This window comes from Delphinapterus leucas, chromosome 2 (assembly GCF_059928025.1).
Source record: "Delphinapterus leucas isolate spDelLeu-1000000601 "Yukka" chromosome 2, BTC_Dleu_Yukka2, whole genome shotgun sequence".
Classification (NCBI taxonomy): Eukaryota; Metazoa; Chordata; class Mammalia; order Artiodactyla; family Monodontidae; genus Delphinapterus; species Delphinapterus leucas.
Genome location: NC_143130.1, coordinates 25,513,847 through 25,530,928, shown reverse-complemented (window position 1 = coordinate 25,530,928; position 17,082 = coordinate 25,513,847). Strand labels below are relative to the sequence as shown.

The window sequence follows — 17,082 nt, the reverse complement described above, 5'->3', positions numbered from 1 at the left end:
ATTTCTCTAATAACTTGCCAAGGGAATTGATTTCTAAGAAAGTACATTAACCTTCTATAATATACACTTTAAACTTAGAAATTCTTAGATTCTCACTAGATTGTAAGCTCTCTGAGGGCAGGAGTCTTGTTTTCTTTTCTTGTTTTTGTTTTTTTCTCTTTGTATATTTCTTTAGCTGAGCAGTATGCCTTGTGTGTAGGTCAGTACATGCAGGTTTTTTGTTTTTTTGTTTTTTTGTTTTTTTTGCAGTACGCGGGCCTCTCACTGTTGTGGCCTCTTCTGTTGCGGAGCACAGGCTCCGGACGCGCAGGTTCAGTGGCCACGGCTCACGGGCCCAGCCGCTCTGTGGCATGTGGGATCTTCCTGGACCGGGGCACGAACCCGTATCCCCTACATCGGCAGGCAGACTCTTAACCACTGTGCCACCAGGGAAGCCTGAGTACATGCAGTTTTGAAGGGTGATTTCTTTTTAAATTAATATGCACATTCCTTAAGACTTGTTCCTCTGGTAAATACATTATAATACATCAGGAAGTTGGACAAGACCTCACTCTGGTAATAAAAATTTAACATACAATTTATGCAACATATCAAGAGGTTTTTCTTGAATATGTTGACTTAACTGTTGATTTTCACTGAACCATAGTAATATGACAGAGAATTAATTCTATGGAAATCAAGTGTTATGTGTCTTTTTTTCTTTTATGCTGAAGCCAAAGGAGAAACTTCTTCACAGCTTCAATCAGAAATTTCAGATGGTCAAGAAGATGTTATTAGCATAAGTACAGCTCAACCAGAAAATATCACAGTGGCTCCAGAAGACCCACCTGAGAACTCCATTGTCAACTGTGACTCCCAGGCCCTAAATATGTTGGCTGATCTTGCATTAAGCGCTGCTACCTCTACCACACCATCCTCTGAGCCCAGAAACTTGCCCTGCTCCTCTGAATTGCCACAGAACGATGTTTTGCTTTCTAAAGAACATTCTTTGCGCGGTACATCAGACCATGAATATCATAGAGGAGTTAAAAGTCAAAAAGGTGGACCGTTATCCAAGCCCTCCTCTGATAAGAGTAATCTGACATCAGACCCCACGGTCAGCCAGGAGGAAGAAAGCTTGGTTGCTGGCATTCAGGCCCCTGCAGAAGCCCAGTCAGCACTGCCCGAGGAAACCCTAGAAAGTTCCGACGCAAGCCAAAGCTCTATCGTTGCTGTGGAGCATTCCTATGCCCTGCTCCTTGCAGAACATTCAAAGAAGCATCTACAGCAGAGAGGGGCCCCAGGCCCTGCGTTTGCCAAGAATGGCACAAAAGGCCCTGAAGCGGGAACCCCAGTGGGGAAAGTGATGCCATTTCGGCATCAGCAGGTCACCTCCCCACTGCAGCAGCTTTCCGAGGCCCCAGCGCTCAGGCGCAGGAGCAGGGTGCTGCCCTCCAGCCTGCAGGACTTCTGCCGCTCTCGTACCGTATTCAGCTGTGACGGCTCCTTTAAGGTCACTTTCATATGGGAAGCAGATTACGTGTTCAGCTTAGACAGCAAGTATACCAACAACCCCCTGGAGAAGACTGTAGTCAGAGCACTACACGGGTGAGTAGGAGTGACACTGGATGAAAATGGATGAACTTTTCCGTTGAGATAAATGTAGCGAGAAGGGATACTTGTGTTAAACTCTGGGGAGGGAGAAGGAAGTGTGTATAATCCAGTAACTTGGGAATAATACCAAGCAGATTCACTGTAATTATTTGTTAAATCAACTTCATTTTTATTTTACTCATTGTTTCATGTTCATGTAATTTTTAAAATAAAAATGAACACAAAAACTAAGGTTAATAATTAAGGCACTTACTTATAAGATAACTAAAATAGTCATTTTCAATGATTTTGGTTTCTTCTTTCTTTAAAATCTCAGGCCTTGGAATACTGATTTACCAGATAACATGGAAGAAGTGAAGCTTTTACTTCATATGTGGGTAGCTCTGTTTTATAGCAATCAAAACAAAGTCATACAATCATCCCGAAAAGTAGTAGAACACAGCAACCCAGCAAAATACGTGTGCATAAATAGCACGTTAGAATCGTTTGAATTCAGTGAAATTGAAGAGTCCTCCGGTGTGGAAAGGTGCTCCGTAGACCCTCTGTTGGAGACTAATGAGGCTCCCAGAGGTCCTACTGCCAAAGTGTCCTTCCCAGACACTGACCCCCTGCTTCCTTTCATGAAACCACCGCCTGTGAGAGGCTTGGAGCTTTGGGTGCAGAATGAACAGAAAGAAATGTTTGCAACAGCAGGTCATCCAGAGACCCGAGAAAGCCAGAATTTCATCTATTCTTGTAATAATGAGGTAGGTAAAGCTGAATACTATAAATGCTGGTGTTAATTTTGAAGAAATTTTTTTTGTACGTAAAATCACATTCATAACAAGGCATTGGTTTCTTTTAGGAAAGTGGATTCTCTAGCTATGTAAAGGATTAGAATGCCAGAAACTTAGTTTACAAAGTCTGGATTGTCTGCAGGTGGAGCTTATCTACCATCCTGATTGAAGAAACAAAAGTAGGAAAAAAATCGTAGGCCTCAGATGATCTGGGAGCCAACCATAATTATGTAACTTTTTAGTTGTATGATTTGGGGCAAATTACTTGTTCTCTGAGCTTATTATCTTTTAAAAGAGGTGAATAATACTTATTCTGTTTACCTATAATAGTGTTTATGGATCAAATGCAGTAATAATAAATATAAAAAATCTTTGATAAACCTTAAAGGAAACTAAAATTGAATATATTAAAAAATATTTTTAAAAACAAATCCTGAGGGCTTCCCTGGTGGCGCAGTGGTTGAGAGTCCGCCTGCCGATGCAGGGGACACGGGTTCGTGCTCCGGTCTGGGAAGATCCCACATGCCGCAGAGCGGCTGGGCCCGTGAGCCGTGGCCGCTGAGGCTGCGCGTCCGGAGCCTGTGCTCCACAACGGGACGGGCCACAACAGTGACAGGCCCGCGTACCACCAAAACAGAAAACAAATCCTGAGACAGTAAATAAAATGCCAGACCTCTCATAGGTCTGCAGATAACTGTTTGTAAATATGAAAAATATACTTTGTTTCATTTCACTGTTCTCAACTGATAGGACAGATAATCGAATTTTTTTTTTTTTTTTTTTTTTTTTTTTGCGGTACGCGGGCCTCTCACTGTTGTGGCCTCTTCCTTTGCAGAGCACAGGCTCCAGATGCGCAGGTTCAGCGGCCACGGTTCACGGGCCCAGCCGCTCCGTGGCATGTGGGATCTTCCCGTACTGGGGCACGAACCTGTATTCCCTGCATCGGCAGGCAGGCTCTTAACCACTGCGCCACCAGGGAAGCCTGATAATCGAATTTTAATTGGAGCAAATTAAAAAGTTGTATCAAGATTCTAAGTAAATGGATTGACAAAATACCTGCCTTGTTAAGCTTTCAGAGCAGATTTATTACAGAATAATTTTACATGGGTTTGGGCACCTTCAGTGCCTGTGCTAACATTGAGTTTCTGTACCTGGGCTTCCGTGGGGATTTGCAGGTCCAGGGGTGAGCCTCAGAGGGTCTGTGAGTGTCTGCAGATGCTCATCTTCATCAGAATGAAGACTGGTGGAACGCTGTGGGCCAGAGACTGGTCTGAGCCCTTCACTCGCATTAGCTCAGTTAATTCTCACACGGCCGGGTGAGGTAAGGACCGTGCCACCCATCTTATAGGTGAGAAGACTGAGGATGGAGAAGTACAGAATGGCCTGGAGGCACATAGTAAATTGTCCGGCCAAGACTCAGATCTGGACACTCTAGCTGTTTCTCAATGTCTAATTCTGTGGATGTATTTATGTATATATATGCACATATGTGTGTGTTTATATGTGTACACATAAAATATATGTTACGTGTGTATGCGTTTTTTTTCTGAGGATGGGGTTCATAAATTTCATCTTATTCTCAAAGAGATACATAAAATCACTACCTTAGAATAAGAAAGTATTTATGTTTAGTCAGGCAGATTTTAATTATTACATATATATTTATACACACACTAGTTTCTTATAAAGTACTTTTGGTTGTGGTAATATATATTAACTTACTTTAGTAATGTCCAATTAGGAATGATTTTCTTGCAAACATGAAAGAGTATTAAGTAGAAAGTAGAATGTTAAAATTAACGATTCCTAACACTTTCTATAGCATATACTTAGAAATATGTTTCCGTCATCTTCTTGAATACTGTACCCATACTTTAAAGGTGCACACACATCCTGTACCACTCCCTATTCTCGGGCAAACTAGGATTATCAAAGTTTTCATTTCACTAAGAGCACAGGCATGGTGAGATTCACGACTATGGCCCAACATTATCAGCCACAGTGTGATTGGGAGGGTCATAGAACTGTTCTCAGAATGAGTGTGCCATCAAGAGTTTTCTGTGCTTTGTATCTGGCCAGTCGTGTGCTCTTAAAACCAAGTCTCAGCTCCTCCCTGCCAATTGCTCAGGTCAGTGTCTTTCTTTGACTAAGGCAGAACTGTTTTTAACAAGAGATTTGAAACACAGGTCCTGACTTACAACACGATTGCTTCAAAATCTGGCAGGAAATCTGTGGCCGTAGCGTTCCAGAGCTACAGGTGTAGGTCAACTGTATGGTCAATCCACTTTACCATATTCTGAACAAGACCATTCTTCAGCCTTTACAAAAAAAAAGAAAAGAAACAGCCTTTTTATGAGGTTATCAAAATTGTCCAGAGGTATTTCTGTTACTGTTTATGCTAAATCCTTTCTGGTACTGTTTAACTCAGTCCTTTTAGTTGAGTTTATTAATGCAAGCTGCACTGTGTTTTCTACTGCTTTGTTGAATAGGGAGGTATTAAAATGAGAGAGAGATTATGTCCAGTTATAAGCTAAGAAGACAGCTAAGGGGTAAGGGACTTTTATTTAACAGGATAGAGATTGATACCTTGGGAAAGCTGCTTATCAGTGTATTCTGAGTACAAGAGATAATAATTAGTGTTTCCTCATGGGAACATTCCAGATGACAGTGCATTTATAGTCTAATTGAAAGCTGGTGTTTAAAATAAGTTATTCTTTGCTTTAAAGATTATCTTTTAATCTTACTAAAAATAATTTAAATTAATTGAGCACTTTTTCCTCTACTGCTGCATTTCTGAATTAAGTGATGCTATTTAGCAAACAGTCTGCATTTTCAAGTCTTTAAATTGCCAGTGGTCTAGCCACTTTTCTTCCCAAAAGTCCATTAAAAAAAAAGGCTGTGCAACTAAGAAAGTTTTGGAGTTCTCGTGTGTGTGTATTTAGATAAAACAAATACCTATTTGGGGGGTATTTTAAGCCTAAGAAGAGAGGGATTTGCTTGATCTCTACCCTATGAAGATTCAAAAGAACAGAGCAAACTAAAATTGATCTTTGTTCTGTTCTTCACATATGTAAATGCTTGAAAAAAAGATCTATTTGGCTCTTGATTTTTTTAATTAATTTATTTCTTTTGCTTTTATCGTTTAGATAATTGGGGGGAAAGCCGAACAAGAGTCATCAGATAAACTAGAGACCTCTAATCTGGTGCTTTCTAGCATTGGAAGTACCCAAACTAATGGATCTTCTATTCCTGCTGAAGATAAAACCTTTGAGCCACTTGATGGCACACAGCTGACATCTTATAATGATACTGTCACACAGTCCACATTCGCCAGGACTTACGATGGGATCAGCAATCCGTCAATGATTTTTCAAAAGTCTGTGTACAGCACCCTTGAAAGCAAAGTTGATGTTTTTCGTGCAAAAATGCAAACAAAAACAGGTGCTTTGCAGGGCCTTATCCAGCATAGTAGCTCTGTAAACAAAGAATGTCAGTCATTGTTGGAAGGGGAGGATGATACGGAGTATGTAGTGATTAATCTGGAACCAGTTACATTCACTTTTGAAAAAAATGCCTATGCACCAGTACAGACAGAAGTTGTAAACAGAGCTGATAAACCTACACCCTTTAATGTGGAGTTGATTAAACAAGTATCACCTGCTACAAGCCTTAGACATCCTGTGTCCGCATTTGAAAAGACACAGGGTCTTAGGGACGTTCCCTCTCTGGCAATGTCAGGACAACAAGGCGCTAAGCACCTTTGTGCCTCCTCAGTGAGTAGAGAGATACTTGCTAAAGAAATGTGTTCATTACAGAAAGGGCAGGCTGTTGCAGGCTCACCATCGCCGTCTGATAATTCCCTTGTAACAGAGGCATTATCACTAGTTAAAAGTTCTAGTTATTTGTTACCCAGAGAAGAAATGAAGCTCTCTCAAGAATGTCTTCTGTCGACTCAGAGTCTCTTCAGCATCTCTTCGGAAGAGACTGTAGAGTCGTCCCAGCTTGAAGAAGTAGTCTCATCGTCAGCCTCTGATCCCTTGGAAGAAAAAGATTCACTTGACTGCATCCCATCAATGAGGAATGCTTCGGATGGCTCTTCAGAACTACAGAATGACAAGAGTGGTCTGAACAGTGAACATATGAGTTTTGAAACATGTAATTCTGCATTTACCAAACAAACCAGCCTATCTGTGAATAGAGAGGAAGTCAGCCTCGAGTTATCAGAGGAGGATTCTGACCTTGACCTCACTCTCACCATATCACCGCCCACGAGTCCCTGGGAAGAAGCATCCGCTGGTGAAATGGAGCAGCAGCAGGAGGCCCCGTTACCCTGCTTAGAGCTTCAGGAGACAGCGGAAGAAATAATTGAGCCTGAAGAGGTGCCTGATGTGAACTCTGCTGATCACATGTCAATGAAACCACGAGAAAGTGAGAGAAAAGGTGATAACTTACAGACAGTGGCTTTCACACTTTCGAAAGAAACCTGTGCCCTTGAGGTTGCAGAGGAAGTTCATGTTGGTTCAGACTTCTCCTTCAGTTCTTTAATTGAAGAAGTGTCACCAGCTTCTAGCCCTGACTGCCAGGTACCAGGTGAAGAAGCACAGCCAGCTTGGGCTGTATCTCCAAGTAGTTTTAAACTCTGTGATGCACACTGTGAGAAAACTGACAGATCCTCCCAGGTTGAAACAGTAGATTTGGCCATAACAGAAAAAGAAAATTCTTTTGTTGGTCCCACCCATCCAGTGGGACAAGATAACTTAACTCAGATACAGCAAATGCAGCTTTCTGCTGAAATGCCTCTAATACTAAAAAATCACCCAGGAAGAAAAGATAGATTTTTAACCCTTCCTGGTGAAGTCACTGAGGAAATTGTCCCAAGTGAGTGTGGTGAGGGTTACTCTTTCTCAGAAAAGGTGCCACACCATGATGCAGAGTTAAACCAGCCTGCCTCAGCTGCCACATGCAGAGATTCTCTAGAAAACCTGGTAACATCAAGAAATCCACTGCAACCAATGAGCGTAGAGAACAGAAATCCCCACCTAAGTCATCTTGTCGTGGAGACCAGTGAGCCTCCGTTTAGCCCTCAGAAGATCCTTGAAAATAAGTCTTTTGCTGACACGTTTGTTTCTACAACCACACCAAGTGGTGTGAATGTGTCATTAAAACAGCAGACCAGCTCTAAGAGCCTTAAGGAAAATGACTCGAGCATTGATTTGCAAACAAACGAACTCTGTTACATCCTGGTTAAGTCCTTGCGCCTTGACCCAGTTGCCGGAGCTGAGGCTGTGCAGGCCCGCGGGTACCTGGAGCTCCCCAAGCCCACCCTCTTCTCGGGAGAGGCCACCCTAACCCACAGGGCAGGACCCAGCGATGCAGGGATGGAGTTTGAAACACAGGAAATGATCATCAGAATGGCCAGTCTGCTCAAGAATAATGAAACTGGAGCTGAGTTATGTGAAACAGCTATAGATCTAGGAGGTGTCGGCTCTCAGCTGCACATCACCTCTTCAGAAGGCAGACACAAACCGGCCCACATGCTGCAAGATGGGTCACCGTGTGCAGCAAGAACTCTGCTGAATGGTGGGCTTTTCCCCGTCTATTTACATGCTGATTCTTACCAGAAGACAGCAGCAACAGGTGAAACTATCGATACAGAGCCTTCTTCCTTTGTTCCGAAATCTTGTGCCCCTCTTGTTTGTGGGGTCTTTGAAGAGCAGGTGGAAGATAAGAGTGCTGATGAGGGGCAGAGGGCTGAGTGGGGCTCTGTGACCCGAGGTGGAGGCCTGGATATCAGTGTGAACTCTGACATCCATTATGAACCACCTTCTGGAGACTCGGATCAAGACTCTTTTGGTGAGTGTGGAAACCCCAGATTAGATACGGAAGAGTCCTGTACTTTGCGATATAGTCACACCGAGAAGAAACAACGTACTTCCAAAGATGGTTTTGACTCTTTCCTGAACCTAAACAATAGTGATTATGATGACTGGGGCTACTCGAGCCAGGTTCCAGGGCTGGAGACGGGCATTCCTCCCAGAAGCTGGCCCGTGGGATTAAAGAAGGAAGATAAGTGTGTGCCCTCTTATGTCCAAATCCGAGATCTCCGTGGGATCCCCAGGACCTACGCTAACTTCACTGTCACTAAAGAGCTGAGAGACACCACGAGAACCCTGCATAGCCTGTGCAGGCACCCCGGCGTCACGGCCAAGGGCGGCTTGCTCAGCTCCTGGACAGACACTTGGCAGGTGGCAGACGACCTCACCCAGAACACTTTAGATCTGGAGTATCTGCGTTTTGCACATAAACTAAAACAACTTGTGAAGACGGGAGTTGCTCCGTGTTCCGCCCCTTCCACCGCCGTCTTTCCTAAGGAGCCCCCTCTCCAGGGCGCCATGGGGGCTTTCCCTGCGACAAAAGTGCCCGAGTCCCCAGGGCTGCCTCCTTCCTCCCATAGCAGGAGTCCCCTCATGGTGACAGTAGTGCACTCAGGCCCCAGACACCAGGGTCAGCAGGCGAGAAGGCAGACACCCAGCTGTGTGGGCCGTTCCTCCTCCTCCTGGAAGGAGAGGTGTGGCCACGATAGAAATCATCTCCCAAACTCTGAACGAAATTCAACTGTTTCATACCACCTCAACAAGTTGAAATATAACAGTACATTGAAAGAGTCCCGGAATGACATTTCCCTTATTCTCAACGAATACGCCGAATTCAACAAGGTGATGAACAGCCACCCGGTCATCTTCCAGGAGAAAGAGCCACATGCTGCTTCTGGAGAAGCCGAACCCCGAGAGCTGTGTCCCTCCATCCCTCGGCCAGCCTCCTACGATGACATGGTTGCAGACCTGTGCACCAGTCTGCACGTCAAACTGGAGAGGGTTGTGAAGGAGGCTTGTACCAGGACCTTCCTCTTCCACCTCGTGGAGACAGAGGACAAGTCATTCTTTGTAAGAACAAAGGTAAAGTGCCAGATTTTCCTTAACAGTTTATATTATTTTGATTGCTGTCTGAGTTTTTTGTAAGTAATACAGGATTCTCAGCTTCAGAAAGAAGCCATTGATATGAAGTGGTGTTTCGGCTTCTCAGCGCAGTCTTTCCCTGCAGACTGAAGGTCTGGCCACAGGGACCTGCCGTTTGTGCTATATTTGAAGATTTGTATGATGACCCAGCATTAGTGCGGTGAGTTCTTTTCATAACACAGCACCAGTGGAGGCATATTCAACTGTACACACAAACACAGGCCAAAGGTTAAGATTCAGCTTTAACAAAAGCTTACCTGTGTACCTCCACTAGTGTGGAGAGTGAGGGGGATCCAGCGTCCTTCTCAGGTGTGCGTGTTGGAGCCCCACGTGCGCAGGTGAGGGGAATGTTGCCTCACCTGATCCTCTCGGTCTAATGGGACGTGAGAAACATGGTAAAGATAACTGTGCAACTGTGGCAGGTGTGTCGGGGCAGGTGCCAAGATGTCATTCTGAGGGTGGCAGACCTGGTCAGGGGCCCAGGGACGTTCTCCTTCAGGAGAGGACGCCGGCCTCTCACCAGGTGTGGACGGGTAGACCAGTAAGGGTTCGGGTCCCGATGCCCGATGAGATTTGTTTCAGGTCCACGCGTGTCAGCCCTCGTGCTGAGTCCTGGGTTAAGTCAGGGTGGCTGCCCCGGGATGACGTGTCCCAGGAGACCCCTGCCAGCGCCCAGCTGCTGAGGAGCACAGAGCGCCTGCAGATGTTTGCAACATCTGGGCTGAGTGACGAGCGTGACGGTCGCCATGATGGGTGCGCGGCGTGTAGATGCCAGGGCCGCTGCGGAGGAGCGAAAGGCCCCAGACTGCGCCTTGCGCCTCCTGGCAAGTCCTGCCCCGCATCGGTCAGTGTGGACGTCGCAATCATCAGGCACCTGCGGGCCGAGGCTCAGCGCTGCCCCGGGGGGAAGCACGGGGCCTAAGGAGGCTTCCTGAAGGGTGGGGGGCGGTCGGGGGCACGGCGATCACCGTCAGGGGTAAAAGGGCCACGTGCACATCACGCGGGGGCACTTGGACTGTCCTGAGGTCCCTGCAGGGCACCGAGAAATGTTTCTGAAAGATGAGGGGCAGCACGTTTGCACTTGACAGAGTGGTCCCTCCACCACAGCACAGAGAGTGGATTAGAAAAGCGAGGCAACCGGCCTCAACGCGAGGCTTCCCCGTGTCGTCCGAGTCAGCAGTACGTTCTCCTGTGAGGCGGCTGATGGCTCCTGTTTTGTATCATTTAATATGATTTTTAGTGTTTTCCAAATTTGTGGAATCAAGGATCCTCTTGTTGTCCAACGTTCTTCACAAATGGCTGCCATATCTGGTCTGCCCTCCTCCCGCCCCCCTCCCCATTGTTTTTGTTGCAATTTCTGTGCCATTTTGGTAAGATTTTAGTTGAAAAAATAAAGCATTAAGTGGCCTTCAGTCTTTGGAAGGTGATTAGCCTCCAAAGGTAACCTGGAAATTATTTATTCATTTTAACCTTGAATTAAAGTTGATTTTCTCTGGCTGAGTAGATACGCCACACCCTGACCTGTGCTGAAATAAGTTAGAGATCAACTGAGCACCATGGCCATGTCCTTGTTTTACCACATTGAGCAAAATACTTGATTTCTTTTTGCTTCCATCTCAAAAGCAACGATGCACTATCTTAGTTCTCATGTCTTTTACAGAGTACAGGTGACACTGGTTTTCATACGGGAGCAGTCACAGTGATGTTTATCGAAGTAACACTTGTAGATAACGTGCTTGTTTCACTAGTGACTGTATCATTTCATGGTACTTCTAGATAACATGCTTGTTTCGGTAGTGACTGTATCATTTCATGGTAATATTTTATCACGTGGCCACTATTTACAACAGAAAATAACATCGGGTGCACCTTTAAAACAACTTCAAGTGAGAAAGTGGACATAGTATAAAGTACATTTGAGAATAAAGTGTGATCAAGAGCAAAGTGTTTTTAAAAAGCTCAGAAAGCTATGGTGGAGAATCCGTCTGTCCTGGAGCATTCACCAGTGATGGGGTGTCAGGTCCTGTTTACTCATAAGGTGATTCAGGGTGTGACAGGATGGCCCAGAATTCCACAGGAGCTGATGAAAATGTTGAACCTATCAGAAAGCGTATTAGTTCAAATCGTTCATTAGTAAAATAGGTGAGGATTTATAAGGATTTATATTTAGATATTTTAAGGAGCTCTTTGTTCAAAGATATCTTGTCTGTAGGAATGTCTTTTGAAAATACATCACCATACTTTTTTTCTCATTTTATTTTAAAATTTGTATTGGAGTATAGTTGATTCACTGTGTTGTGTTAGCATTGCCATACATTTTGAGTGAAAACTTGAAGTCAAAATTTGAGTTGTCTTGAGATCTGGCGGGGAGACTGACCAAAGTAACACCTTATTTTAGAAAGGAAATAACAAGTGATGGTGTTTTTGGTAAACCTCCAGAATCCTTCAGACAGAAACAATGTCAAAATCACAAAGGAGGACAAGGTTAAGGAACTTCTTTAACTACACGAACTTATCCTCCCAGTGAGGCTTATTGCAGAACTGCTCTGTGGAACACAGCCACACCCCATAACCAGGCACAGTGTAACACCCGGCTCCCGCTACTCTTCAAAGCCTGGGTCCAAGCCACTGCCAGCTTCCAGAATCCGTCCTTGTTATCGATACTCAAAGTAATGCATAGGCATCATGGGTATCGTCAAAAGTCGTAGAAACATTTTGACTGGAGGTGGCATTTTTCAAGTAAATATCTGCCTTCCCAAGGTAACTCCCTTGAATAGGGTGAGGTTCATGTGTGTATATTAGTCTGAGGCTTCAGAAGAATCCACCTTTGATACTTTATGAACATGAAAGATTCATTATAAAGTGTTTTGCCTTTGAAATAAACTTCTAAATCCAGTTGTCAGTGATACCCAGGAGTCATTTTATATGTGAAAGCTGACGTCTAGTAATAAGATAAACTGCCATTTATGTTGCCTTATTAGAACGTAATTTAGTAAACAGGATGTGGTCTTTGATATTTTTAGTAAACTGTAAAAGTAGTTCTGTGCAAGTATCCTTTTTTAAATCATGTCTATTTGTAAATCTTTCAGCATATTCTAAGGAAAGGAGGCTACACAGAAATTGAACCTCAGCATTTCTGTCAGGCATTTTACAGGGAGAAGGATATGCTCATAGTCATCATCAGAAATGAAGATATATCATCACATTTGCATCAGGTAGGTTTGGAAGTAACTTTCTTACAGAGAAATGTATTCTGGGCATTTTATGTTATTCTATAATTATCAGGCTCATCACTGCCTTTTTATTTAGGGAAGGAGTTAAAGCACAATACCATTGAATCTAAGTGGGAAGATAATGGGGTTGAGATACTGTACTACGGATACTAACGTTGTAATTTACCAAGGTATTTATAAGGCAAATTATGTCTCAGAGTTAAGAACATTTTCATAGTAACTAAGGGAGAACTTCGATGAAGAGAGACTGGTAAAATTTTCTCACCTGAAATATAAATCTACATTTGTTGATGTCTAACAGTAATAAATCTTGCTTTAAAAGGACTTTTGAAAATTTTCTTAACTCTTTGTTTGTTACCATATTTACCTATCAGTTAAATAAAAGTAATTGCTTGTCCCAAAAAGCTCTGACATCGAGGCTTAGCCTGGGCTTATGGTCCTGCGTCAGGAGGCAGGAACTGAACCCACAGCACGGACGCCACGTGAAGCGGGAGACTACGGTGGTGGTGAGCTTGCCACCTGCCTGATTACAGGTCCCAAACCTCAGGTGTTCTCCCCTCGTTCCGTCTTCCACCTTTGGAGTTGAGAGACCACTTTGTAACTAATCTTAATGAGTTTGCAGCATTGCTGATGGAGTTAAAATTCCTTATTAACTGACAGAATTACCAGTCAGTCATCAAGGTTAAAGGTATTTCCAGCTGTTCCTGAGTTTGGACACCCTTGGATAGAAGTGACAAAAGTGACCCAATGAACCTGTCTTCACCGGGGTACCTTTTTATGTTTCAGATTCCTTCTCTGCTGAAGCTGAAGCACTTGCCCAGTGTCATCTTTGCCGGAATCGACAGCCCTGAAGACGTCCTCAGTTACACCTACCAAGAGCTGTTCCAGACAGGAGGCTTTGTGGTGTCAGATGACAGAATACTAGAAACTTTAACATTAGGTTTGTCTCTCATTTTCCTTTCATATCTAGTCAAATCAATTTCTTCTTGCCCAGTGATTCAAATATTATTTCATCAAAAAGAAATCAGTATTAACTCAATATGTCACCATCTGTTGAGGGCTTAATTTCTGTCATATGCTGTGCTAAATAAGCACTTTGCTCTTGACCTCTTTTGTATTAAAACCTCTCGGTAATGTGGCTAAACTGCTCATACACATTTGAGAGTTTGTTATATTCAATTCTTCCCTTTGCCAAATCAAATCAGCTACATATTTGTTTAGAATCAGCCCTCTTTCCTCCATTTCTGTTGCCATCACCCCTACCATTTTGTCGGTATCATGGAAATCTAAAAAATGGCTACTGGAAGTCTTCTCAGTTATCTGCTTAAACACTCATATATAAATAGTTTCTCTCGGGGCAATGAATTTGACGTCAAAGAATGTTAGAGCACAGGGCAGACACTTTATGTACAATCAAAACCTGCCCAGCTCTGATAGCACATTAGAAGTAAACATGGATACCACTTCTCCATTGAAGAGGAGGAGGACGTACCTTAACAAGCATGAATGTTGCATAGAAAGTGGAGTTGAAAATATTTGTAGATTCTGTATTTAGAAGCCTAGACCTATCTTATCTCTGTTGCAACAGGACCCCACTTTCGTTCCATCCATAGATTTATATACACTCAGAGCTTTTAACTGGTAATGACTGCAGTGCTCTTCTCTCCTGCTAGTATGAGAAGGTGGGGCTGGGTTGAGGGACCACGGGTTAAAGCGCGGCACAGCATCCTTCCTGCCCAGCTACAGGAGTGGCAGTGATGGTCAACACTCAAACATGGGGCCTTATTCTCACAAATAATCATCCCTGGGCTTTGACTAGACAAGCCAAAAATCCTAAAATACATCTTCTCTTGTCAAATTTGTTCATTCTGTAGTACAACTGAAGGAAATTATCAAAATCCTGGAGAAACTAAATGAAAATGGAAGATGGAAGTGGTTGCTTCACTACAGGGAAACTAAAAAGCTAAAAGAAGATGTGAGGTGAGACCTTTATGGAATTTGAGGCCTGGGTGTGGGGGAGGGTGGAGACACCCGGGTTCACCCAGAAAGGCTCCCTGAGCTCTGGACCAGTGTCATCCACGTGTTGCCACAAGGTCACTTTGCAAGAACATAAATCGTCTATGTCACTGAAGGCAGTGTTTAGGTCTGTGGACTGTTTTTCGGGTTTTGTTTTTATAGCAAGGCTTTCAGTGCAGGAAGCTGTGTTGTGACCATAATCCAGGGTCTGAGTTGCCTTCTCCAGACCAACAGTGACCAAGTCAGACACACACAGGAATCCTAAAATGTAAAAAAAATAAATTCACCTATGGGTTTTTGGACTTTTATTCATAAATTAGGTTGCTCCAGTTATAAGGACAGAAAAATTGAGACCGGCATGTAGCCTTAATTTAACTCTTAAATAATAGACTAGAAACAGGCAGACTCCCTTAAATGAAGAGACTTGGGGCCTGCGGGAGGCCCTTCCGTATCAAAGATGGGCCTGCAGGTTGTAATGAGACGGGAAAAGGAGTGTGGGAATGCAGAGGTGGACTGGGGGAGTCTATAGATGGGACAGGTCATCTGTCACAGGACTGTCCTAATAAGCTCACACATAGGAAGTAGACAGTACAAACCCACTTTAATGATGTGGAAGTTGAGGCACAGAGGATGCCAGACCTGACCCAGGCAGACAAGGAGGAAGTCAGGAAACTGGGCTTTGACCCGGAATGTTCGTCTCCAACCTGACAGTTACCTTCTGTTTGACCGCACTGCTTTCTCCGAGGAAGACAACTGAAATCGTGGATACGCACGGGATCTCGAAAGATGGCCGAGAATAGCAGTTGGGGAAAGGCTTGCACTTAGGAGAGGAACTTGTACAGGAGGAAAAGAGGGAGCGGAACTGAGAGCTGAGACTGTCAGGGAGGAAGGGGCTCCAAGGGGCCCTCACAGGGCTTAGTTAACACAGCCCTTCAGAGGGAAGGTTCAACTTCAGGAGTAAGTACAGAAGCAGATGAAAGCTGAGGTGGCAGAGCACACCTGTTAAGATCGGTCAGTGTAAATTAATTCAGCATGCCTAGGACTTTGCGTAAACAGAGACACTTATGTCACTGGAATCTCTTCACATCGGGCCAGTCTCGAATAGTGAGAACTTTTCAGAAAACTTATCATACCCTTTTGCCCTTGGAGGTGGGGAGAATTTGTCCAAAACTAAAACAAAACAGAACAAAAACCATGCGTGGTAATCAGTAGCTACAAAACCATCCTCTAATTCATCTCTAGGCAGATACAGGACTAAACAGATACATAATTTTTTAAATATGCAAAATAATGCCACATATAGCATAAAAGAGTAACTAGAAGCATATAAAAAATTTCTGTTCACAGTGATAAACTATGTACAGTATGATGCCAGGCATATAAATTTACACATACAAAGGATAAAACCTGGAAGGAAATTCATCGTGATGCAGTTCATGGTGTGACTAGAGCTTTGGGAATACGCAGGCTTTGGGTTTTCTCCAGCAAGCAGGAGCGAGGGTGTGAGTACTGGAGGGGCTGCAGGATGGAACACTTTCCTCTAAAAGGAAGAATAAAAGGTAGAAACAAGATTTAAAGTGAGGTGAGAAAATTCTAGCTGTTAGATGATCTTAATGAAGTTGGTGACTATCTAACCAAAAAGAAGTAGAGTGGTTTTGGAGAGCCAAAGCACGGGAAGCACTGCTGTATGAGACAGGATGCAGGAAGGGGCCCGCTGGGAATGAGTGGGAGGCTTGCCAGCCACATGGCTGGAAGCAGTGTTCGAGGGCCATGTGCTGTCCTTCCTGACGGGACGAGGAGTAAGTACACTCGGAATGTTTTGAGGGAATTCGACAGGATGGTGACGTCTGGGAAGCCAAGTGTGTCATACAAAAGAACACAGAAGGGAAAAGGAGTTTGACTAAGTATAGTGAAGGCCAGAAAAAGTCTAGGAATAAAGCAACTGAAAATTAAGATACAGAAAATCTTTCACAAACTTAGACTTATCTAAATTTAACATTTTTGCGTATTTTTCAGAGTGGATTCAATTGCATATAAAAAGAACTTAATATTGAAATCGTATCAGAGTGCAAATATCTTTGAGCTGCTTCATTATCACCAGTGTGACTCCCGATCATCAACAAAAGCTGAGCACCTGAAATGTCTGCTAAACCTGCAAATTCAGCATGTCCACGCGAGGTTTGCTGTCTTCCTTACAGGTAAATTCATAGCCTTAGTTCTAATTTTCATCAACCAGTTAACGCCCAGTAGGTCCACTCTAGAAACGTCCTTCCATCCAAGTGGAGTCATTGGCGGCCAGGAATAAACACACACGAGGCTGGGGCAGCAGGTATTGTGGGTTTTGTCCTGTTAATAGAAAAAAAAAAAACCTGTACTAGATCTGTTAAGTGTAACCATCTAAGCTTTTAAAAAAGTGCCCATCAGTGGTTTCAGCTTCCTCCCTCCCAC

At 43.8% G+C, this 17,082-nt stretch overlaps 1 protein-coding gene across 1 annotated transcript in view; it reads left to right on the top strand.

Moving 5' to 3' along the window:
• Positions 1-17,082, top strand: part of LOC111177927 (transcription activation suppressor family member 2) — a 104,792-nt gene that overhangs the window by 85,849 nt on the left and 1,861 nt on the right. Inside the window, exons 22-28 of the mRNA XM_089906567.1 lie at positions 714-1,587; positions 1,910-2,339; positions 5,516-9,325; positions 12,475-12,600; positions 13,405-13,558; positions 14,493-14,598; positions 16,651-16,832. Coding sequence (XP_089762693.1) covers positions 714-1,587; positions 1,910-2,339; positions 5,516-9,325; positions 12,475-12,600; positions 13,405-13,558; positions 14,493-14,598; positions 16,651-16,832 — 5,682 coding nt within the window. The remainder of the gene's footprint in view (positions 1-713; positions 1,588-1,909; positions 2,340-5,515; positions 9,326-12,474; positions 12,601-13,404; positions 13,559-14,492; positions 14,599-16,650; positions 16,833-17,082) is intronic.